This window comes from Hypanus sabinus, chromosome 18 (genome assembly GCF_030144855.1).
Source record: "Hypanus sabinus isolate sHypSab1 chromosome 18, sHypSab1.hap1, whole genome shotgun sequence".
Taxonomy (NCBI): domain Eukaryota; kingdom Metazoa; phylum Chordata; class Chondrichthyes; order Myliobatiformes; family Dasyatidae; genus Hypanus; species Hypanus sabinus.
In genome coordinates, this window is record NC_082723.1 from 37,161,880 (window position 1) to 37,187,575 (window position 25,696).

General features: G+C 44.1%; 2 protein-coding genes and 1 pseudogene across 3 annotated transcripts in view; 1 reads left to right on the forward strand and 2 right to left on the reverse strand.

The window, feature by feature from the left end:
• Window positions 1-5,046: 5,046 nt before the first annotated feature.
• si:ch211-51h9.7 (uncharacterized protein LOC558400 homolog) lies at window positions 5,047-18,191 on the reverse strand. Of its 2 annotated transcripts, XM_059994136.1 has the most exons (4): window positions 18,067-18,191; window positions 15,820-15,938; window positions 11,443-11,844; window positions 5,047-5,250 (listed from the first exon to the last, which is right to left on the reverse strand). In XM_059994136.1, exons 3-4 carry the CDS (start codon window positions 11,813-11,815, stop codon window positions 5,096-5,098), a joined length of 528 nt encoding a protein of 175 aa, XP_059850119.1. In that variant the 5' UTR covers window positions 11,816-11,844; window positions 15,820-15,938; window positions 18,067-18,191; the 3' UTR covers window positions 5,047-5,095. The 2 variants fall into 2 exon arrangements, with proteins under 2 accessions (XP_059850119.1, XP_059850118.1); XM_059994135.1 differs by lacking the exons at window positions 15,820-15,938; window positions 18,067-18,191 and adding an exon at window positions 12,006-12,091.
• Window positions 18,192-18,387: 196 nt separating this feature from the next.
• LOC132407502 (serine/threonine-protein kinase N2-like) overlaps window positions 18,388-25,696 on the forward strand; it is a 58,235-nt gene continuing 50,926 nt past the window's right edge. Inside the window, exon 1 of the mRNA XM_059994137.1 lies at window positions 18,388-18,502. Coding sequence (XP_059850120.1) covers window positions 18,482-18,502 — 21 coding nt within the window. The 5' untranslated portion in view covers window positions 18,388-18,481. The remainder of the gene's footprint in view (window positions 18,503-25,696) is intronic.
• Window positions 24,461-24,637, reverse strand: LOC132377563 (U2 spliceosomal RNA; annotated as a pseudogene).

Genomic DNA, 25,696 nt, shown 5'->3' on the forward strand with positions numbered 1-25,696 from the left:
TAAAGGCATCTTCGACTTCGTAAGTTTTTTCTTCATCATTGGCAGTGGTAGGTTAACTGTTTATACTCTTAAACGTTTAATAGATGTCTTTTTAAAATGTTGAGATTTGATGACCTATTCCTATAAGCTATGGACTAGACGCTTTCAAGGACTCTTCATTTCATGTTGTTTTATTTTTGTTTGTATTAACTATGAATGCCTATAAGACAATGTCAAGGGTGTCGGAAGAGAAGTGTGCGCAGTCACAATTACGAGAGAGAAAGTACTCAGGAAGCTGAATATTCTAAGGGTAGGTAAATCTCCCGGACCAGATGGAATGCACCCTTGTGTTCTGAAGGAAGTAGCTGTGGAGATGAGGCATTAGCAATGATTTTGAAGTCAATAGATTCTGGCATGGTTCTGGAGGACTGGAAGATTGCAAATGTCACTCAGCTATATTTAAGAAGGGGGCAAGGAAGCAAAAAGGAAGTTATAGACCTGTTAGCTTGACATTAGTGGTTGGGAAGTTGTTGGAGTCAATTGTTGGATGAGGTTATGGAGGCATATGACAAGATAGGCAGAAATCAGCTTGTTTTCCTTAAAGGAAAATTCTGCCTGACAAACCTATTGCAGTTTTTTGAGGAAATTACAAGTAGGCTAGACGAGGGAGATGCAGTGGATGTTGTGTATTTGGATTTTCTGAAGGCCTTTGACAAGTTGCTGCACATGAGGCTGCTAAACAAGGTAAGAGCCCATGGAATTACAGGAAAGTTGCATGTGTGGATAGAGCATTGGCTGATTGGCTGTCGATTACCAGTGGTGGTCCACGGGGTCTGTGTTGGGGCTGCTGCTTTTTATGTTGTATATCAACAATTGTTGGCGCGTGCCCTAGTGGGCAAGGTTTCACACTAGTAACCTGAAGGTCACTGGTTCGAGCCTCAACTGAGGCAGCGTGTTTGTGTCCTTGAGCAAGGCACTTAACACATTGCTCTGCGGGTCCTAGTGCCCTTCCCTTGAACAACAGCGGTGGTGTGGAAAGGGGAAGGCCTGCAGCTTGGACAACTGCCGGTCTCCCATACAGGCCTGTGCCCTGGAAACTGCAGGCACAGATCCATGGTCTCTCGAGACTGACAGATGCCACCACCAATCAACAATTTGGATTATGGACTAGGTGGCTTTGTGCTTAAGTTTGCTGATGATACAAAGATAGGTGGTAGGTAGTGCTGAGGAAACAGTCTGCAGAGAGACTTGGGAGAATGGGCAAAGAAGTGGCAAATGAAATACAATGTTGGAAATACAATGTATGATCATGCACTTTGGTAGAAGAAATAAATGGGCAGACTATCATTTAAATGGAGAGAGAACTTATGAGATGCAATGGGACTAAGGAATCATCATGCAGGATACCCTTAAGGTTAACCTCCAGGTTGAGTCAGCGGTGAAGAAGGTGAATGCAATGTTGGCATTCATTTCTAGAGGAATAGAGTACAGGAGCAGGGATGTGATGTTGAGGCTCTAAGGCACTGGTAAGACCTCACTTGGAGTACTGTGTGCAGTTTTGGGATCCTTATTTAAGAAAGGATGTGCTGACCTTGGAGCGGGTTCAGAGAAGATCCACTAGAATGATTCTGGGCATGAGGGGAGAAGAAAGAAAAGGATAATAAATTTGAATGCATTGTTAGGGATGAAAAGAGAGGAGGAGGTGGAGAGTATCTTAAATGTATCTATTTTAATGCTAGGAGCATTGTAAGAAAGGTGGATGAGCTTAAAGCGTGGATTGATACCTGGAATTATGATGTTGTAGCTATTAGTGAAACATGGTTGCAGGGTGTGATTGGCAACTAAATATTCCTGGATTTAGTTGCTTCAGGTGTGATAGAGTAGGAGGGGCCAGAGGAGGAGGTGTTGCATTGCTTGTCCGAGAAAATCTTATAGCGGTGCTTTGGAAGGATAGATCAGAGAGCTCCTCTAGGGAGGCTATTTGGGTGGAATTGAGGAATGGGAAGGGTGTAGTAACACTGATAGGAGTGTATTATAGGCCACCTAATGGGGAGCGTGAGTTGGAAGAGCAAATGTGTAAGGAGATAGCAGATATTTGTAGTAAACACAAGGTGGTGATTGTGGGAGATTTTAATTTTCCACATGTAGACTGGGAAGCTCATTCTGTAAAAGGGCTGGATGGTTTAGAGTTTGTGAAATGTGTGCAGGATAGTTTTTTGCAACAATACATAGAAGTACCAACTAGAGATGGGGCAGTGTTGGATCTCCTGTTAGGGAATGCGATAGGTCAGCTGACAGATGTATTTGTTGGGGAGCACTTCGGGACCAGTGATCACAATAGCATTAGCTTCAATATAATTATGGAGAAGGACAGGACCTAGAGTTGAGATTTTTGATTGGAGAAAGGCTAACTTTGAGGAGATGCAAAGGGATTTAGAGAGAGTGGATTGGGTCAAGTTGTTTTATGGGAAGGATGTAATAGAGAAATGGAGGTCATTTAAGGGTGAAATTATGAGGGTACAGAATCTTTTAAGTTCCTGTTAGGTTGAAAGGAAAGGTTAAAGGTTTGAAAGCACCATGGTTTTCAAGGGATATTAGAAATTTGGTTCAGAAAAAGAGGGATGTCTACAATAGATATAGGCAGCATGGAGTAAAGGAATTGCTCGAGGAATATAAAGAATGTAAAAGGAATCTTAAAGAGATTAGAAAAGCTAAAAGAAGATACGAGGTTGGTTTGGCAAATAAGGTCAAAGTAAATCCAAAAGGTTTCTAGTTATATTAAAAGCAAGAGGATAGTGAGGGATAAAATTGGCCCCTTAGAGAATCAGAGTGGTCAGCTATGTGTGGAGCCGAGGGAGATGGGAGAGATTTTGAACGATTTCTTCTCTTCGGTATTCATTAAGGAGAAGGATATTGAATTGTGTAAGATGTGGGAAACAAAGAAGTTATGGAACCTATGGCAATTAAAGAGGTGGAAGTACTGGCGCTTTTAAGAAATTTAAAAGTGGATAAATCTCCGGGTCCCGACAGGATATTCCCCAGGACCTTGAGGGAAGTTTGTGTAGAAATAGCGGGAGCTCTGACAGAGATCTTTAAAATGTCATTAGAAACGGGGATTGTGCCGGAGGATTGGCGTATTGCTCATGTGGTTCCATTGTTTAAAAAGGGTTCTAGAAGGAAACCTAGCAATTATAGACCTATCAGTTTGACATCAGTGGTGGGTAAATTAATGGAAAGTATTCTTAGAGATAGTATTTATAATTATCTGGACAGACGGGATCTGATTAGAAGTAGCCAGCATGGATTTGTGCGTGGAAGGTCATGTTTGACAAACCTTATTGAATTTTTTGAAGAAGTTACGAGGAATGTTGACGAGGGTAAGGCAGTGGATGTAGTCTATATGGACTTCAGCAAAGCCTCTGACAAAGTTCCACATGGAAGGTTAGTTAAGGTTCAGTCGTTAGGTATTAATGCTGGAGTAATAAAATGGATTCAACAGTGGCTAGATGGGAGATGCCAGAGAGTAGTGGTGGATAATTGTTTATCGCGATGGAGGCCGGTGACTAGCGGGGTGCCTCAGGGATCTGTTTTGGGGCCAATGTTGTTTGTAATATACATAAATGATCTGGATGATGGGGTGGTAAATTGGATTAGTAAGTATGCTGATGATACTAAGGTAGGAGGTGTTGTGGATAATGAGGTGGGTTTTCAAAGCTTGCAGGGAGATTTATGCCGGTTAGAAGAATGGGCTGAACGTTGGCAGATGGAGTTTAATGCTGAGAAGCGTGAGGTTCTACATTTTGGCAGGAATAATCCAAATAGAACATACAGGGTAAATGGTAGGGCACTGAGCAATTCAGAGGAACAGAGAGATCTAGGAATAACAGTGCATAATTCCCTGAAGGTGGAGTCTCATGTAGATAGGGTGGTGAAGAAGGCTTTTGGAATGCTGGCCTTTATAAATCAAAGCATTGAGTACAGAAGTTGGGATGTAATGTTAAAATTGTACAAGGCATTGGTAAGGCCAAATTTGGAATATTGCGTGCAGTTCTGGTCACCAAATTATAGGAAAGGTATCAATAAATTAGAGAGAGTGCAGAGACGATTTACTAGGATGTTACCTGGGTTTCAGTACTTAAGTTACAGAGAAAGGTTGAACAAGTTAGGTCTCTATTCATTGGAGCGTAGAAGGTTGAGGGGGGATTTGATCGAGGCATTTAAAATTTTGAGAGGGATAGATAGAGTTGACGTGAATAGGCTGTTTCCATTGAGAGTAGGGGAGATTCAAACGAGAGGACATGATTTGAGAGTTAGGGGGCAGAAGTTTAAGGGAAACACGAGGGGGTATTTCTTTACTCAAAGAGTGATAGCTGTGTGGAATGAGCTTCCTGTAGAAGTAGTAGAGGCCAGTTCAGTTGTGTCATTTAAGGTAAAATTGGATAGGTATATGGACAGGAAAGGAGTGGAGGGTTATGGGCTGAGTGCAGGTAGGTGGGACTAGGTGAGATTAAGAGTTCGGCACGGACTAGGAGGGCCAAGATGGCCTGTTTCCGTGCTGTGATCGTTACGTTATATGAGGAATGTCTGACCACTCTTGGACTGTACTCCTTGGAGTTTAGAAGAATGAGGGGGGAAAAGAAACATTTCAAATGTTGAAAGGCATGGACAAAGTTGTTTCCCATGGTGGGGGAAGTCGAGTAGGAGAGGGCATGACTTAAGGATTGAAGGGCGCCCATTCAGAACAGAGATGCAAAGAAATTTTTTTTAGCCAGAGGGTGGTAAATCTGTGGAATTCGTTGCCATAGGTGGCAGTGGAGGTCAAGTTATTGGGTGTATTTAAGGCAGAGATTGATAGGCATCTGAGTAGCCAGGGCATGAAAGGTTATGGTGAGAAGGCAGGGGAGTGGGACTAAATGGGAGAATGGATCAGCTCATGGTAAAATGGCAGAGAAAACTCGATGGGCCGAATGGCCAGCTTTTTTTTTAATGAATCTGTTGTATATGGTGACATATACATTAATTCTGAATGATCAGAATGTTTGACTAATGAGTATGCACCCTGTGAAAGGTAATTTACTCCACAATAATTAAAATTTATTATAAAAATAACATTGATTTATCTTTGATAAGACTTGGGCACCATGAGAAGTGTAGCAGCAAAGTTCTCTTGCAGAAGTCTGTCCACAATCAAAGCAATAAATGTCTCTTCAGATTCTTCAAATTCTTCATCTGTAACATATGGAGGCCAGTTATCAGGCTGAAAAGACCACCCTAATAAAACAAAAACAATCCATAAATGTCATATCCCCTTTGCCTTTTTCCAAGAAAGTCATAATAGCAACAACACAGTAGCATCCAGGATTTTCATAAACAAAAGTTTAAACCAGGACTAGACATAAGGAAAGGTGGCCAAATGCTTGGTAACAATGAATTTGAAGGACAGGTGATGCCTTATGAGCCTAACTGAATTCTTTGAGGTTATGACAGCACATTGATGAAGGTAAACAGTATGATGTATATGAATTTTAGTAAGGTGTTTGGTAAGGTTCCCTTTAGGCTTATTTATAAAGTCAAAGTATAAGACTTAGAAACAGGGTGGTAGTAGAAAAGTACATTCAGCTTGGAGGTTGGTGACAAGTGTTGTTCGCGGGGATCTTCTGGGTCCCCTGTTGATTTTTTTTTTAAATGTAAAGGATGCAGTTGAAGTAGAAAGGTGGTTAGTAAATTTGCAGCTAACACGAAGGCTGGTGGAATTGCAGATAGTGTGGAGGAGGGTTGTAGGTTGCAGCAGGATCAGAGTTGGGCTGAGAAGTGGCAGATGGAGTTCAACCCATAAAGGTTTGAAGTGATTCATTTTGGAAGATAGAATTTCAAAACAGCATTCTTAGTAATAAAGGAATAGAAGGGTTTTAAGGTCCAGTCCATTAATCCCTCAAAGTTGCAACACAAATTGACATGGTTGTTTAAGGTGTACAGTGTGTTGGTTTTTATTGAGGGATTGAATTCAAGAGCTGCGAGATAACATTGCCATTCTTTAAAACTCTGGTTAGATCACATAATATTGGGTTCAGTTCTGCTCAACTCATTATAGGAAGGATGTGGAAGCTTTGGAGAGGGTGCAAAGGAGATTGCCAGGATGTTGCCTGAACTAAACAGCATGTTCTACGAAGATACATTGAGCAAGCTCGGGCTCTTTTATTTGGAATGAAGGAGGTTGTGATGTGATTTGTTAGGTATACAAGATAAAGAAGGATACATTCAGTGGACAGCCAGAGACCTTCTCCCAGACAGAAATGGCTAATACAACCAGGCGTAACTTTTAAAATAAGGAAATTATAGAGGTGGATGTCAGAGTTAAGTTTTATTCAGAGTGGTTGGTGCATGGTATGCCCTGCCAGGGGTAGTGGTAAAGGCAAATAAGTTAGGGGCTTGTAAGAAACAGGTAGGAACATGGATGATAGAAGAATGAAAGGCTATGTAGGAGGGAAGGGTTCTCTAATGTCCTATGTAAAAGAATTACAAGCAACACACAATACTGGAGGAATTCAGTAGGCTAGGCAGCATCTAACGTAAAGACCCTTCATCAGGATTCATTTAGGGTCAAAGAAGGTGAGGAGGAATTTCCAGAGTTTCAGCCTACGCAGGTACAAGGATTACTACCTCTCACAGGGCTTAGAATATAGAAGCAGCCAGTGTTGAACAAAAGTTATTGGAAGGTGAGATGAGCAAATTTGAAAATGCAACTTACAGATAGAAACATTAAATTGGTGGTCAAACATAGACACTTGCTGCAAGATCCAAGTAAACATGGATCTTCCCATATCCCAAAAGGCAAACAAATAATGAAGTTCAACATCACCTTTAATGCAGCATACACTGCAAACCATTTTAGAAAATAGTTACTTTAAGATCAAGACTTCAGAATTGGTACAAAACTCAATCAGGCCTAGTGTGAACCCTATCACACAGTACACTTGGGATATGTATTACTTTTAAAATTCATCAAGACAATGAGAAGATGCTACCAATACTTCACAAAATCCTCAATTCACAATAAAAACAAAATGATCTAGGGTTAAATTGGGGGTTGCTGATTGTGCTACTTGAAGGCCCTATTCTGCACTGTTTCTAAATTAAATACATAAATACCAACTTGTCCCCCTACCATCACCAAGGCCCCAGTTTGAAGAGCTGGCACTACTTTTGACTTGTCTCAGGAAAAGTCTATCAAGCAATCAAAAAGAAATTAAAGAATATGTTCAAAGGATCATTGGAAAAAAAAGACATTTTTATTTACTCCTGCGAACCTGTGGCCCAAAGTGGATAAAAAACAGGACAGTTTCCACAACCCTGAATCCCTAATTCAACTATATTTCCTTACCACATAGGAGCTATTTGTTACTTCACAATACAACTTAATTCCCCAAAAAAACTTTCCTCATAACCCATTCTCACATTCCCATAAATTAGAAACAATCTGTCTCCTGCAGAAAGAGCTGGGTAATTTTTCAGTGCAATCTCTGTGATTCCTGTTCCTGTAGCCTGTCCTTGGGATTTGAGCAGTTATTTCCTGGACAACAAAACATATTTTACTGTTGTTAAAGTCCAATGAATTTGAGAATTCCTGACCTGCATAATTCTAGCGGGAATAGTGACTTTTTTTGTCCTGGGTGCTTTGTAGGCCAGTACCCAAGATGGAGCTGACTAAATTTACAACCCTCTGCAGCTTCTTCTGGCCCTGTGCTGTAGCCCCCCATCCCCCATACCAGACAGTGATAGAGCCTGTCAGAATCTTGGTACATGGAGCTTAGAAAAATAGAGGACAATGGGCAACCTTATGTAATTTCTAAAGTACGTACATTTGGCACAGCATTGTGGGCCAAAGGGCCTGTACTGTGCTGTAGGTTTTCTATGTTTCTAATTATATCACCCACCTATGGGCAATTAACCTAGAAAACCTACGTGATCAGAGGGAGAACATGCAAACTCGACACATCACTAAGATTTGGGTAACCAGACCTACAAGGCACCAACTCTACTGGCTGTGATTCTCTTTCTCTCAGAAAAGCACAATGTCAAGAACAAAAACACCTGTCCTATCTGTGGTTCCTAGACTGGCATCATCAGCAATTTATAATCTACAAAAAGTGTAAGCACATCCCAAAGGCTGTCTCAAAAAAGATAATTTTATGCAAATTACATTAAATAGGAACCTGCCCACCCACCCATTCAATATGATCAATAGCAGCACTTTAGCATAGCAGCTAAAGCTTTACAACTCCAGCAACTGAAGTTCAGTACAATGTGCTGTCTGTAAGGACTTTGTACAATCTCCCTGCACTGACATGGCTTTCTTCTGGGTGCTCCAGATGGGCTAGTGAGTAAAAGACTCTTAGATAAGCACATTAATGAAAGAGAAATGCAGGACTATGTGGGAGGGAAGGGTTATATGGTTCTTGGGGTAGGTAAAAGGGTCAGTACAACACCATGGGCCCAAAGGCCTGTACAGGGCTGTACTGTTCTATAGTACATGTAAAAATTAGTTGCTCCAAATGTCAGTTTCTCTTCAGTGCCATTCCCCAGTCTTTCAAAAAGATATGTCTCCTCTTTAATTAACATCAATGATCTTACTTCCATAGCTCTCCAGTGTTGAGGAAGAGATTCACCAATCTGTGCAAGAAATTCCTTTAAATAACTAACTCCTTTGCCACTTGAGACTCTTGCACTAATATAAATTTCTCATAGATCTTGTCATGCCCATCCTAGAATTGTCTTTCAATAATGTTATTCCTCATGTTTCAAACACAATAATTTAAATAACTTGCAGTGGAAACCTGCCCATCCAGGAATTAGCCCGGTAAACCCTTTTTTTAGGACTGCTTACAACACCAGTACAGTATATATTTTTTAAATATATCATTTAAATAAATAGACACAAACTCCAGTTGTGGCCCCGTCCTGTACAACTGCAACTCCCTGCTAGGCTACATGTCAACATTTTGAGATTTATGTAGACCACCACCTAGATCTCCCAATATTTCACTTATTTACAAAATAGGTTGCTTTTACTTCCATTTGAAGCCCTTTAATTTGCCAAACTTTTACCTATTCAGTCTGTATCCTGTTGCAGAATGGAAATATTAGCATGTTCCCGTAGTTAACACTGTCATCAGCAAATGTGAATGCTTTCTCTGGGTCATTAAATTAAAAATTAAATAAACTGTGGGCCAAGGCATGATCTTTGAGGCACTTCACTAATATGCTTTCAGAATGAGAAACCCCCATTTATTCTAACAATTTTTCTCCTCTAGAATACAGGCAGAGTGTTTTCAATTATGGAGGATGGAAGACAATTTGCAAAAGGGGGGAGAAATAAATTTCATGTTTTTTTTAAAACCTTGATATTGTCACTTAACAAATTCTTAGACCAAATGATGCTTCCCAGCCTGCTCCATCATTTTGACATATCTTCAATCTGTTCTCAAATTGTCCCTAATTTCTTATTGTTCAAAATTTATCAGATCAAAGATTATCCTAAGAAATGTTTCCTTGTATCTTTAAACAATTAGCTCATTGCCTTGAGAGTTAGTTCAAAACTTTTCAGTGAGAAGAAACTCTCAACATTTACAAATACTGCCTCTCAGGAATATTTACATAGAGAGAATGAGATGGTTTCTATCTCCAACAAAATCCCATCTTAAAATAACAAAATTCCCCACAAATTTAAATAGGACAAGAAAAACAGCGTGGGGTTCAGATGCTGAGTGTTCTGCCAGGAACAAATCTTCATCGTTCTTTTAACACCTTAAAACACAAACCAGGAATCTAATGGAAGACTTGCAATTCTAAATCACAAGCAACTAGACAGAATTCAAAACGAACAACCCACTTAATTAGCACAGCATATACCACCAGCAGCATGTCTCGTATTTGGCAGAGCTTCTTTGAACTCTATCGACCGAAATTCACTACAAAAACACCACATTCTCAAGGGCATTTAGAAATGAACATTACCAACAAGACGGGATCTGATTAGAAGTAGCCAGCATGGATTTGTGCGTGGAAGGTCATGTTTGACAAACCTTACTGAATTTTTTTGAAGAAGTTACGAGGAATGTTGACGAGGGTAAGGCAGTGGATGTAGTCTATATGGACTTCAGCAAAGCCTTTGACAAAGTTCCACATGGAAGGTTAGTTAAGAAGGTTCAGTCGTTAGGTATTAATGCTGGAGTAATAAAATGGATTCAACAGTGGCTAGATGGGAGATGCCAGAGAGTAGTGGTGGATAATTGTTTATCGCGATGGAGGCCGGTGACTAGCGGGGTGCCTCAGGGATCTGTTTTGGGGCCAATGTTGTTTGTAATATACATAAATGATCTGGATGATGGGGTGGTAAATTGGATTAGTAAGTATGCCGATGATACTAAGATAGGAGGTGTTGTGGATAATGAGGTGGATTTTCAAAGCTTGCAGGAAGATTTATGCCGGTTAGAAGAATGGGCTGAACGTTGGCAGATGCTGAGAAGTGTGAGGTTCTACACTTTGGCAGGAATAATCCAAATAGAACATACAGAGTAAATGGTAGGGCATTGAGGAATGCAGAGGAACAGAGAGATCTAGGAATAACTGTGCATAGTTCCCTGAAAGTGGAGTCTCATGTAGATAGGGTGGTGAAGAGGGCTTTTGGAACGCTGGCCTTTATAAATCAAAGCATTGAGTACAGAAGTTGGGATGTAATGCTAAAGTTGTACAAGGCATTGGTAAGGCCAAATTTGGAATATTGTGTGCAGTTCTGGTCACCGAATTATAGGAAAGATATCAATAAATTAGAGAGAGTGCAGAGACGATTTACTAGGATGTTACCTGGGTTTCAGCAATTAAGTTACAGAGAAAGGTTGAACAAGTTAGGTCTCTATTCATTGGAGCATAGAAGGTTGAGGGGGGATTTGATCGAGGTATTTAAAATTTTGAGAGGGATAGATAGAGTTGACGTGAACAGGCTGTTTCCATTGAGAGTAGGGGAGATTCAAACTAGAGGACATGATTTGAGAGTTAGGGGGCAGAAGTTTAAGGGAAACACGAGGGGGTATTTCTTTACTCAAAGAGTGATAGCTGTGTGGAATGAGCTTCCTGTGGAAGTAGTAGAGGCCAGTTCAGTTGTGTCATTTAAGGTAAAATTGGATAGGTATATGGACAGGAAAGGAGTGGAGGGTTATGGGCTGAGTGCGGGTAGGTGGGACTAGGTGAGATTAAGGGTTCAGCACGGACTAGGAGGGCCAAGATGGCCTGTTTCTGTGCTGTGATTGTTATATGGTTATAAGTGTACGCACAGGTGCAAAATTAATAGCGTTAATAGCTACTGACAATGGCAACCGACTAATTACCAATTAACGTAAAACATTTTTAATAATCGCATAATTTTAACGCACTGTACAGCTCTAGAAGTAAACACAAGCTTCTTGCCTAAGTGGCTGTGACATCTGGGACACGTTGCTACTGTCCAAGAGTATCCTGGAAACCAGGAAAACTGTTCATCTGCCGGCCAATGCTTGTGGACAACGGCGCTCTTGAAAGTGAGCACCTGGAAACGATAACCCTGGGGGTTCTGAAAGAGTTGCACTGGCACCCTGTGCTCTCCGATCAACGTGCCGTTCTTCAGAGCTAAAGCCAAGGGACTGGCCACGAATTTAAGGTCCCGACTGGCAGCCACCTCGTAACCGCACGACCTGCAGAGCAAGAGCTCGTCTTTGGAGTCCTCTGCCTTTCCTTCACTGACGTTGTGGCCGCTCACGGCAGAGGCCGACACCAGCAGTAGTGGCACCAGCGTCAGCCACATCCTACAGGCCGCTGCCCACCACGGCCCACCTAATGGGGGAAAAACACAGTTAATGCCGTCAAAAGAAAAACCTTCTAAAATAAATATTTTGAATCGCCTTCGCAGCAAATTATTTAGTTTCCCTATGACCTATGTTACAGCGAAGAGTTTTAATTCTCCTCCCTCTAACTGTAGTCTTTTTACAACTTACATTTAAGTGTCCTAAAGCGAAAACACATCGCATTTTAAGAGCCTCAGACGATTACCTCCTCCACCCTCTACTGGTTGGAGGATTCCAATCCATCAACTGCTTTTAGGATAAAATCCCGTGGCAAGGAAAGCATACAAATTACAATCATATTACTCTTTCCAAGGTTGTATATGCTGTTTTCTTTCAATAATCCAAGAGAAACGGGCATTCATATAGAGCTTTTTTTACAGCCACTAGCAGTTGTATTTTGCAGTTTGCAACCAATTAGCTGCTTTCATAATTTAGAAAACGGGGCACCCATTTTGCACACATCAAGGTTGCATAAACGGTATAATAATATCAAATATATATTTTATCATGATTTCTGCTGAGAGATAAAGGACAGAGGGGAAAAAAAACTACCTTGGCCTTCTTCAGAAATGTTGCTCTTATATCTAAAACAGATGGGACAAGAGAGCAGAAGAAATAGCAGAAGAACTTTATCCCTCTCCCACTCCCAGGACCCTTCTTTGGCATTGAAGATGTGGGTTGTCCTTCTATACCAGAGGCATTTTCCAGCACTATGCCCATATTCCTTCCTGTTCCTTTGATTTGTCGATCTCTGTTTTGAATGAACATAATGACCCAACATCCAGAGTAGTTGCATTAAGACATTTCTCAATTTTTAGATGAACTACTCTTCAAATTAATATTTCGTCCCCTGGTCCCAGACTGTTTACTCAGGGAAAAAACTCCCCTCTGCATCTAGTCTGGCAAGACGTTTTGTGAGAGGTTTGTAAGTCAAGAAACTCACAAGTATGGTGAACGTCAAGCAGTTAATAGGCTGTGGTCACTCTGTGGCTCCTGTTGACTGGGATTCGACAGATTGTGTGTGAGGTATTACATAAGAAGAGGTTAATACATTGATTGTGTTGACATTGATTTTTTTTTATGTTGAGATTTTGGATATAATAGAGCAGCTTTGTCCAGCAGTCATCAGTACCAGTCATGGCAAAGCTATTATAAACATATTTATGCCTCTTGCTTGGATTATGTTAGAATCTAACAGTGTCAGTACTTGAACTGGGCAGCTCACACCATGAACTTCCTAATGAAAAGTGCTGGTTTTTACAAAACCATACTTGTAGCATTTAAGTTCCTGGATATTAACATATCATATGACCTGTCCTGGGAACCTTTAAGCAGATGAAGGTACATCACCATGGCCAGAACAGAGTGAGGAGGGTAGGAATCCAAGCCAGACTAAAACACTGGGGTACAACACTTCCTCTACCCAGTATCTCCTTAGCAAATGTACAGTTGATGGAGAACAAGATTGAGGACATAAGGGCAAGATTGCTGTATCAGAAGGAAATGAGGAAATGCTGCATTCTGTATTTCATGGAGACATGGCTAACTCTGGACATGCTGGATTCAGAGATTGGAGCCAAGGACACAGGATGCATCATTGATTCGGGAAAGGCAAAAGCCAGGGGCCTGTGCTTCATGATAAACTCTTTCTGGTGCTCAGACATAGCGGTCTTGTCGCACTCTTGTTCCTCCAACCTGGAACATATAATAGTTGCCAATTGTTCCACTTATCAAGAGTTTTCCTCCGTGATCCTGACCACAGTTTACATACTGCCAAAGGCCATAGTTAAGCAGGCACTCAAGGTGCTGAGTACCACCTTCAGCAAACAAAAAAACAGCCTAGTTTGAAACCTTTGAAATCATTCACAGAGACTTTAATCAGGCTTGTTTGAACAAATCTCTGCTGATTATCATCAACATATCATCTGTAACACCAGGGGTTTCAACACACTTGACCACTACTATACTACCATAAGGAAAGCCTACTGTTTGATCCCTGGACTGCATTTTGGGAAATCTGATTACTTGGCTTCTCCCTCCTTCCTGCATACAGGCAGAGGCTAAACAGCAAGGTTTCAGAAGTAAGGACAACAAAAAGATGGTTGCAGGAGGCAGAGGAGCAGCCACAGGATTGCTTCAAGTTGGTGAATGGAGCCAAGAATTCATGCATGGATCTGAATGATTGTCTCATGCATGATGCATGGTTGTCTCAGATTTTATTAAGGCAGTCATAGACAAGTGTGGCTACATAAAATTACTCAGAGCCTTCCCCAACCAGAAACCCTCGATGAATCATGAGATCCACAGTCTGCTGAGGGTCAGATTAGTGATATTCAGGTCAGGCAACCAAATAAAATACAAGAAATCCAGGTACAATCTCCGGGAAGCCATCTTGCATGTGAAGTGGCAATTCCAGACCAAACTTGAATCACTGAAGGATGCAAAACCAAGCGACACAGGTGACAAAAATGTTTCACTTCTACATAAGCTCATTTCCTTTTATGCACACTTTGACAGTCAATATATGGAGGCACCTTCACAAACTCCCACAACCCCCTGTGATTTCAGTCTCCAAGACTGACGTGAGAGCCAAGTACTGAAGACCTGTGCTGATCAGCTGGCTGCATATTCACTGATAACTTTAACTTCTCACATTGGCAGTCTAAGGTTCCCACCTGCTTCAAACTGGCTTCAGTTATTCTGGTGCCTAAGAAGTACGTGGTAATCTGCCTTAATGACTATCATCCAGAAGCACTTACATCCACTGTTATGAAGTGCTTTGAGAGGTTAATGATGAAACATAGCAACTCCTGTCTGAGAAGTGACTTGGAACTGTTCCAATTTGCCTACCAGCACAACAGATCCATAGCAGATGTCATTTCATTGGCTCTTCATCCAACACTGGAACATCTGGACAGTGAAGATGCATACATCAGGATGCTCTTTATTGATTACAGTTCAAAATTCAATACTATCATCCACTCAAAACTAATCAATAAGCTTGAAGACCTAGGCCTCAGTACCTTCTTGGCAACTGGGTCCTCGATTTCCTCATTTGCAGACCACACGGTCAGTTCAGGTTGGCAACATGATTTCCTTCAGAATCTCCATTAGCACAGATGCACCACAAGGCTGCTCTACTCGCGTTATACTGTGAGGCTAAGTGCCGCTCCAATGCCATAGGTTTGCTGAAAACACCACTGTCTTTGGCTGAATCAAAGATGGTGATGATGAATCAGCATATTGTATTGGAGGGAGAATGAAAATCTGACTGAGTGGTGCCACAACAACAACCTCTCACTGAACGTTGTAAGAAATAAAGTCAATTCACTTCCATTCAATTGAAGGTCATCAAGATTATTGACTTCAGAAGGAGGAAAATGAAGGTCCATGAGCCAGTCCTCATCAGGGGATCAGAGGTGGAGAGGGTCAGCAACTTTAAATTCCTCAGTGTTATCATTTCAATGAACTGTACTGGTTCCAGAATGCACACCAGCTCCTCTACTTTCCTACAAGTTTGCAAAGATCTGGCATGTCATCTAAAACTTTTACAAACTTCTATAGATGCACAGTGGAGAGTATATTGACTGGCTATGGCCTGGTATGGAAACACCAATGCTTTTGAAAGGAAAAGCCTATAAGAAGTAGTGGATACAGCCCAGTCCATCATGGGCTTAGCCCTCCCCACCATTGAGCACATCTACCTGGAGCATCCATCATCAAGAAACCCACCATCCAGGCCATGCTCTCTTTTCATTGCTGCCATTGGGATAGAGGTACAGGAGCTTCTGGACTCACACCACCAAGTTCAGGAACAGTTACTATCCCTCAAACATCAGGCTCTTTTACAAGAGGGGACAGCTTCAATCACCTCATCATTGAACTGTTCCCACAACCTATGAACTCACTTTCAATGAATCTTCATCTCATGTTCTTGATATTTATCACTTATTTATTTACTTACTTATTATTCTTTTTTTCTTTCTTTTTGTATTTGCCAGCTTGTTGTCTTTTGCACATTGGTTGTTTCTCCATGTTGTTGGGTACGTACTTCCATTGATTCTGTTGTGTTTCTTGGACTAACTGTGAATGCCCACAAAAATAAATCTCAGGGTTGTATTTGGTGACATATATGTTATTTGATAACAAATGTACTTTGAACTTTGGGCATAGATGCAATTCAGTGGAATGCACACCAGTATCTTTACTTTCTTAGACGATTAAGGATGTTTGAAATGTTACCGAACATTAACAAATGTCTATATATGTAATGTTTAAAGTATCCTGACTGGTTGTATCATATCTGGTATAGAAATTCAAACACACAGGAACATAAGATGCTGCAAAGAACAGTAGACACAACCCAATACTGCATTGTCACCCAACAGACAAAAGTATCTACATGAAGTACAGAAGGCCACATCTATCAACAAAGACCCCTACCATCCGGACAATGTCATCTTCTCACAGCTATCATCAGGCAGGATGTACAGAAGCCAGAAGTCTCAGGTTCAAGAACATGTACTTTTATTTCTTGAACCAACTTGTACAACCCTAATCACTACCTCAGAATTGCAACACTACAATGGACTTGGATGATTTTTGGTTATCTAATTGTGTTTTTTCCTTGAATTCTTCTTGGGCCTTTAGCTCCCAGTGGAAACAGATGCCATCGATGACCTCCTCTCTCCATCATCCTCTGTTCTTAACCAGTTTCTTAACAGTGGATCAGGAGTGCCCCATCGTCTAATTTCTTCAGCCTCAACATCACTCCTCCATGTTTTCTACTCATGTTCCTTTTTCCTCTTTGCCTGGGGATTTTTTACTTGTATAATTTGTGTTTTTCCTTGTGAATGTTGTGCCTCTGATTCTCTCTGACTAATGCAGCTGCAAGTAAGTTTCTAGTGCGGTTGTGATAAATTTACTTGTATTTAAATTTAAATGTATAACAAGACACTCAATTTTGACTTTCTCAGGACCTTGTTGGAGTTATCATCCTCTACTCTGTTCTTGGCTATTACACCTTGCCAGAATGTTGCAACTTTCCCAACCTAGAAAGTAAAATCTGCCTCTTGGGGTTTCCCTCCTCCCAAGGTCAGAATGGAAGTCCTCTTTGCTTCACTTTTAACTTTAGGGGTTGGAGCATTGCACTGATGATTATTGTGCTTGTAAATCCATGTAAATTTGAGTGAAAGGATCATGAAACACTTATCTCGCAGGATGCTTTGCTCTGTTGCAGTGTAGTCCATTATTAATTATAGACCCCATGAAGACATTTGCCTTTCCAAAAGGTGTGCTCAACACCTTATTCTTCGAACCGGCCACCACCTCCCTTTCTTGTCTCACTCAGAGTAGTGATATTAATGTTGTGTTTCTGAGTTCTCAAGCTATGGTTATGGTAACTCACTGTCCATTAAGAGTTCTGACATTTCAGATCCCAAATGTGATATTGGAAAATTACCTGTACAGGATTATTTCCTTTTTCCTTAGCTGTGGCTTCCTCTCTAAAATAGTTGATGAACTTTCAACTGTATATTCTCTCAGTCCCCTTATGCTTCTTGCAGGATTCCCAAGTCAACTCTTCCCATCTCCACAAACTACTCCCCTTCTTAACACTGGTCCATGTAATATTGACACATATAGTAAACACATTTATTGCGCTTTCCTTCCCATTACCTGGAAATTCAATGTCCTTGAATGTAAGGTGAAAATTTGTATTTCTTAAAATTAAGCACAACGTGGTCTCTTCTTCATAGGAGATACCAAACACAGATTGGGTGACCTGTTTTATACAACACCCCCCCCCCCCCCCCATACAGTCCCCAAGGTGTCACCAGGGCCTTCAGGAACTACCCTGCTCCCATTTTGACTTCTTTGTGTTTGACCTTGGACAGCCCTAGCAGGGGTTCCAAACTTTTTTTAACGCCATGGACCATAAACTGAGGGGTCTGTGTATCCCAGGTTGGGAACCCCTGAGACCTTGGGTCTTAATATTGAGCATTGTGCCAAAGACATTACTTAGTTTCAATATATTTTTTCCTTTTCTCTCCCCTTTCTGTTGTTTTCTTTAAATTGTGGCCTGACAACTTCGGTCTGCATCTGTCACAAATATTTCCTCCATTTTCACTACCCCTCCCCCATTCAAAACGCCATGGTTATCCTCAGTTTTTGATTCTGATGAAAAGTCTTTGCCCAAAAAACGTTGCCTGACCTGATGAGTATCTCTAGCCTTTTCGGGTTCTTATGGTATAATTTTGTCTCCTCTGTATGTCCTTGAAGTTTTAAAAGAAAACATATTTTCACCATCCCAAAGATGCCCATCCCACTGCCCGATGTATTGCGTCAGTCTGGCGCTCGATGGATAGGGAGCTTTACCCCGCCTCCTTTAAATCTAATTGGTCGGGGTTAAGATGACTGACACCATCACGGGACAAAGTTGTCCAATGAGCGGACAAAGCGAGGCTGTCCCTGTTTAAATCTGGGCGGGACTCGCTCGGCGGTTAGCGGGCTCTGGGTTTTAAAAACGTTTAATGTGTAACAAAATTCAGCTGGTCGGTATGTGAATAAGTGAACGGGGAGAAAAGTATGTAAGAAGCAGCTGGACAACTGACAGTACCTGAGGCACGATGGCGGGAGTCAGCCAACAGGTCAGGAACGGGCGTGGTATTTAAAATCGACCCTAGTAGCCACTTCTTAGGTCCGACGGTAGCTCCCAGTCTCTGAGACTGGGAATTAAACTGTAAAAATTCCCCACCCCAGCCGGAATGATGTAACTTTAAGAGTTGGGGTATCTGCGCTGATAATCGTGTGGTGTTCGACAGAGTGAAAGGGTCGTAAAGTGTTAATTTATCCCGTAGGATGTTTTATTGAGATGCCGGAGGAGTTCACTCCCTGAAGACGGTGTTCCTCTTCCAATTTGCCTTCCTTAAAGGTGTGCCCAATACGTTGATCTTTCAACTGGTCATCAATGGGTATCTTTTCCAAATCAATTTGGTGATGAATCATTTCTCTTCAGTTCAATTAAAACGTAGGCTTAAAAAAAAACATAAAATACAGGAAATTCTAGTGCTGGAAAGAAAATAAATCAGCTTGCATTACACCTTGATGACTTCCATTTAAAATTAGATAGTCTGGTAACAAGTTAGTAAGATTGTTGAAGTCGGCGTTTGAGTCTTGGGATGAAGAATTAAGCACAAGTTTCTGGGAGACGCTCAACCCAGGGAGAGTCACACAGCCATAGACACTATTTTTCAGGGCGCGCACACTCTACGGTGTCAATTGCTGAGAAATCTTTGACGCCTTTGGCCAGTCTAAAACTCAACTATTCCAGATCAAGGTGTTGTCTGGGACGGAGTACTGCAAACTTGTACGCTGTAGGATAGGATAACGTGCAGAAATTTGCGATGAAACTAGGTGCCCCGGTTTATTGTGGAGGGGCTAGTTTAAGGCTCTTTTGCCATACATGCGAATGAGTTAATTGGGGTTGAACATAAATGCTAACTGAGGTGCTAATGTAATGTAAATAACCTGCTTGTTCATGTTACATTTGATATTTTATGATCCGAGTATATTTTCAGATTTTTAGAAGTAAACACTATCCGGTGAGGTGTCATCTACCGGCTGCTGGCTGTAAATACTATTTTGAAGAGCTTTCGTTCTTCACATGTTCTAGCCAATATTTCTCTGGATCAAGACGACTTAAAATGACTTCTCATTACGGAACAATTTTATATGAATCCTAATTATGAAAGGTGGTTAGGCTGAAAATCTAATCTTTCTTTCTCAACAAATGCAGCCTTTCCTGCATATTTCCAGCAGCTTCTGTTTCTATGTTATGTTGATAAATGTGTTTGTTTCGTCAGTTCTTTACCAATCTGATAAAAGTACTTCAAATGTTATGTAAAGATGTGATTATTTTGACTAAAGCAAGTGGACTTGGGTATCTATTTCTGTTTGGTGTTCTTCAGAAATAATTTAACATGGAGAATTGTTAAGTAATCAAATGTCAACCTCTAAAAGCTTAGTAACAAGAAACTAAGATCAAAATATTGGAACTGGTTAGATTTTTTATACAGAAAATTTGAAGGGAATATAATGTAGCATGCATTGCAATTAAATATGGTAACAATGATTAAGTTTTCTAACATTGGCGCAAGTTTAGGAACTAAATGAAATCGAATGGTTCAGAACTTGGTATTATGTTGAGCCTTATGTCAGTATCATTAGAAGAACTACCAATTTCTGTTGCTAATTTTGGCCTTTCCCAATCTGTTCACTATACACTTCATGCACACATTTGTTACTTCTAGACTTGACTATTCCACTGAATCTAGAAAATCAGAAATTTGTGAGGCCATTTGACCATCTAATTAATCTGTAATCCTGTTGGTTTTATTTAGTGAAGTGCTCATCCATGTGCTTTTTTATTGAATGAGCCTTCGATTAGCCTTTTCAGGCAAAAATTCAGGAACTTTCATCAACTACTTTTAAACCCCATGGCCTTTGATTATTGAGATCTCTTGCTAAGTGAGGTAATTATTTTTCTGTTCACCCAAATTCTCATCTTTTACAGGCTGGTTAAATCTCTAGTAAGCCTCCTCTGTTCAAAGAAAACAACCCCATGCCAGCAGGACTCTCTTAGCTAAAAATCCCTTATCCTTAGCAACATCGGAGCACAGCCTCAGAATAAAGGAATGTCCCTTTTTTAAAAAAAAGTGAGGAATTTCTTCTTTCAGAGGGCCATGAATCTGTGGAATTTGTTGCCACAGAAGGTTGTACAGGCCACATCATTTGGTGCAGAGATTGATAGGTCCTTAATTGGTAAAGGGGTTAAGGATTATGGGAAGTAGATAGGAGAATGGAGTTGATTTTTTAAAAATCTGCCATGATCAAATGGTGGAGCAGACTTGATGGACCGAATGGTCTAATTCTGCTGCTATGTCTTATGGTCTTATAATATTCTCTGTATCTCTTATAATGGTCTTATAATGTTCTCTGTATCCTTTCTTGTGCTATCAGTTGTGCATGCCTGGCAGTGTCACCCCTCCTATGCCCCCATCCCTCCTGATGGCTTTGGCAAAGGGTTCTACGCAGCACACGAACAAGACAGGGGAGAGAGGGCAGCCCTGCCTGACTCCAGACCCGATGGGGAAGCTGTCCATTTCCCACCCGTTGACCTGGACTGCGCTATAGATGTCCATGTAGAGCAGTTTGATCCAATTCCGGATTCCCTCCCCAAATCCCATTTTGGAGAGTACATCCACCATGTATGTGTGCGATATCCTGTCGAAGGCTTTCTCCTGGTGCAAGCTGACCAGGCAGGTGTCCACCCCCCTGTCCTGCACGTAGGCGATGGTGTCCCTCAGCAGCGCGAGGCTGTCTGAGATCTTCCTGCCCGGTACAGCACAGGTTTGGTCCGGGTGGATCACCTGCTCCAGTGCAGACTTGACCCTGTTGGCAATAGCCTTGAACAGGATCTTGTAGTCCACATTCAGGAGTGAGATGGGCCTCCAATTTCTAATATCTTCCCTCTCCCCCTTCTGCTTGTAGATGAGGGTGGTGATGCCCTTCCTCATGGATTCGGACATGCTGCCTGCCAGCAGCGTAGCGTTGTACACTTCCAGCAGGTCGGGGCCCATCCTGTTCCACAGAGCCGAATACAACTTGACCGGTGAGCCGTCACTTCCGGGAGTCCTACCCGACTCAAAGGAACGGACGAAGCCAGTCAGCTCGTCCAGGGTCAGCGGCTGCTCCAGACTCTCACGTCGCTTCTGGGAGTCCTACCCGACTCAAAGGAACGGACGGAGCCAGTCAGCCCGTCCAGGGTCAGCGGCTGCTCCAGACTCTCCCACTTGCCATCGTCTAAGACCTGCGAGATAGACAACAGGAAGTTGCGGGAGACTGTGTAGACTGTGGCCTTTTCTCCGTACAGACTGGCATAGAAGGACCTGCAGATCCTCAGTATGTCTGTCTGCGAAGATGCGACTGAGCCGTCCTCTTCCTTAAGGTTGTGGATCACAGAGCTCCCCCTGTGCACCTTTTGGAAGAAGAATCGTGAACACGTCTCGTCCTGCTCCACGGTTTGGACCCTCGATCGGAAGATGATCTTGGAGGACTCGGCAGCAAAGTGCTGGGCCTGCCGGGCCTTCACCTCCCGAAGTTCCTCCCTGACATCCATCCCCTCGACTGCAGAAGGAGGAGTTGCTGCAACTCTGTCTGGAGTTTATGCAGTTCCCTCTGCCCCTGCCTTGCTCCCTGGATACCCTTGCGGATGAAGAACCTCTTGATGTTCTCCTTGGTGGCTTCCCACCAGTGAACTGGGGAATCAAAGAAGGCTTTCAAGTTTCTCCAACCCATGTACTCCTTCTCTAGTTCCTCAATGTTCTCTGGGGTCAGCAGCTTGACGTTCAGCTTCCACGTCCCCCTCCCTGCCTTCCGGTCCTCCTGCAGGTGGCTCGCAGGAGGCAGTGGTCAGAGAGGAACACTGGCGTGACGTCGGTGGTTCTGACCGTGAGGGGCTCTGACAGGACGAGGAAGTCGATCCGGGAATGGGCTGAGCCGTCCCATCGTGTCCAGGTGGCTTGCGGCTGAGATCCACCTGTGGGGTCGCCAAAGGCGTTGCGCAGCTTGGCTGTCTTCACCGTATCCGTCAGGAGTCTGGAGGTACTCTCCAGCCTGCCGTCGGCGCTGCCGGATTGTCCAGCCGCACCAATGGTGCAGTTGAAGTCTCCGGCCGGGACGTCACCAGCAGTGGTGGGAGCTGCTCGAGGGCGGCCCGCCGCTCGCTCTGCACGGGGGAGGTGTACACGTTGATCAGCCGGAGCAGAGTGCCCTGGTATTTGATGTCTGCTACCAGGAGGCACCCGACAACCACCTCTTTGGTTTGGGTGATTGCGAAGTTGCCTCCCTGTAGCAGAGTTCCCAGGTCGGAAGCGCGATAGTTGTTACCCCCTGACCACACCAACAAACCCCGGGTCCACCAACGTGACCGCCTCCGTTAGTTGCCGAGGTGTGGCAGTCCACACTCCTGGAGGAAGGTCACGTCGGCCTTTACGGAGTCCAAGTACTGGAGCGTGCTGACGCATCGCCCGGTACTCTTCAGACTGCACACATTGACAGATGCCAGTGAAATATCCGCCATTAAAGTTCTTTATTTTAACAGCACACTGTCCTTACCTTCGCAGTCCTGAGCCTTTATGCCCACGGCCTCTGCGAAGTCCTTCACCTTCTGTGGGCTCAGGAACTGCAGGTTATTCTCCCCTGTGTGTGGCAGTTCCTGTTCTGTGCCTGGGGGCTTGGTGTCTCCCAGGTCTGCTGCCTCTTCAGGCTGCGAGGCACCATACACCATCCCGGGTTCCCGGAGCCGGGGGTCTCTGGTGGTCTCCGCCTCCCGTGCTCGTGCTTGGGGGGTGGCCAGCAGGCTTTCCTCACTCCCTCTCCTCCCCTCCGCCGGCTCTGTCCGCCGCTGCTGGCCTCCCCCAACTCCTTCCTCGTCTGAAGTGGGCAGGTTGCTGGGATCTGCTTGGTCCCCTGCCCTTCTCTTCACACCTTCCCTTCTTTCTGCCCTCTGTCGTTTTGCCGGAGCTTTTTGGGCCTTCTTTCTTTTGCCCGCAACGCTCCAGCCTTCCTCCCCCTCGGCTCTCCCCTCCTCCATGGACGACTCCTCCTTTTCCTGTGGCAGGTCTTGGAGGGTCTGCAAGGGGGTGGGGGCCCTCGGGGTGGCTGTGCCTTCTCCTCTGCTGGTGTCTTCCGTTGCTTCGGGCGCAGCCTCTGCAGGGGTGGCAGGTACATCCGATCCTGCCGGGGCCCTTCCAGTGCCAGCACCTCCCCTGGTCGCCTGTGCATAGGTGCCGGCACGTTTCGGACAGGCCCTGTACAGGTGGTCGGTGCTTCCACAGAGATTGCAGGACTTGGCCTGCATGCAGTCCTTGGTGAGGTGGCCCTCCACCTTGCAGTTCTTGCAGATTGTAGCTCTGCACTGGGCTGCGACCTGCCCCGCCTTGCCGCAGTTGCGGCACAGCCTGGGCTGCCCGGCGTAGACCAGGTAGCCTCGGTTCCCTCCTATGGCGAAGACCGAGGGTGGGTAGAGACATTGCCGTTCGAGTCGACCCTCAGATTCACCTTCACCTGCCGTTTACTTGTCCAGCATCCCAGGCTGTCCTTTACGTCCAGGCAGGCTCCTACACTCTCCACATACCGAGCGAGGAATGTAAGGACATCGACCACCGGCACGTAGGGGTTGAACATGTGCACGGTGGCAGTCCATTCCTGCTGGGCGGCAGCAAAGAGGGGCTGTGCTTGTAGCTGCGACAGCGGCGCCTCTCTCCCCTTCTCCTGGAATTGCAGGAACAGCTTCTGCCACCCTGCGGGTCGTCGGAAGGTGACATCGAAGAACCCAGCAAAGTCCTGGACACAGTAGATGTCGTCGATCGTGAAACTGCAACAGTTCATCAGGACCTTCTGGATGAAGGTCACTCTCGAAAATCCGTTGCCCTTGCTCTGGCGTCGCACTGTCAGCCGGACAGTGTCCTTGATGCCCAGGCCCCGGGCCGATGCGCTGTTGTCTTGAGCCATCCTGTTCACCGCTGTCGTTGTCGTCGCTGGTATGAGATGTGAGATTGGGAGCCAATCAGCATTAGGATCCACCCCTGCATCAGCACAAAACCTTCTCCACCTTCCGATAAGAATAGAAACTACACGTAATCTAAGCCAAAAAGCTGAGAAGCGATCTGATAAGAACAGATACTACACTTGATCTTAGCCAAAAGGCAGCAGAGAGACACGTCAAAACCTCCCTGTACATGGACGACGGCAACGTCTTCTGCTCTGATCCGAGGTCAGTTCGCAGGCTGATCAGCATCTGTGAACAGTTCGAGCAGGCGTCGGGGGCCAGGGTCAACCGCACAAAGAGCGAAGCCATGTTCTTTGGCAACTGGCCCGACTGATCCAGCGTCCCTTTCACCATCAGGGCTGATCACCTGAAGGTGTTGGGGATCTGGTTCGGAGGGGCCGAGGCGTGCAACAAGAACTGGCAGGAGCGAGATGGACACAGTGGGGTGATTCCCTGAGCAGACTGTCCAGTTCATCTGGCAAAATGCCTCATCGCCTGACCTCACCAACAGGCACCAAGACCTTACCTGGCTGGCGGTGAGAGGGGCCCTCCCAGTCCGATCCCTCCTGTACACCCGGAACGTCGCCTCTACACCCCTCTGCCCACGGGAGGACTGCAGAGAGGAGGAGTTGGTGACCCACCTCTTTGCACACTGTGGGTTCGCGGAGAAGGTGTGGAGGAGGATGGAAGGGGCTGTGTCGAGATTCATCCCCAGCAGTTGCGTAACAGAGGACTCTCTGATCTATGGGCTGTTCCCGGGGATGCACACCGAGACCAACAAGCAGAAGGGGGAGAGGGAAGACCTTAGAAATTGGAGGCCCATCTCACTCCTGAATGTGGACTACAAGATCCTGTCCAAGGCAATCGCCAACAGGGTCAAGTCTGCACTGGAGCAGGTGATCCATCTGGACCAAATCTGTGCCATACCGGGCAGGAAGATCTCAGACAGCCTCACGCTGCAGAGGGACAGAATTGCCTATGTGCAGGACAGGGAGGTGGACGCCTGCCTGGTCAGCTTGCACCAGGAGAAAGCCTTCGACAGGATATCGAACAAGTACATGGCAGATGTACTCTCCAAAATGGGATTCGGGGAGGGAATCCGGAATTGAATCAAACTGCTCTACAACAGAATCTGTAGCGCAGTCCAGGTCAACGGGTGAGAAACAGACAGCTTCCCCATCAGGTCTGGAGTCAGGCAGGGTTGCCCTCTCTCCCATCTTGTTCGTGTGCT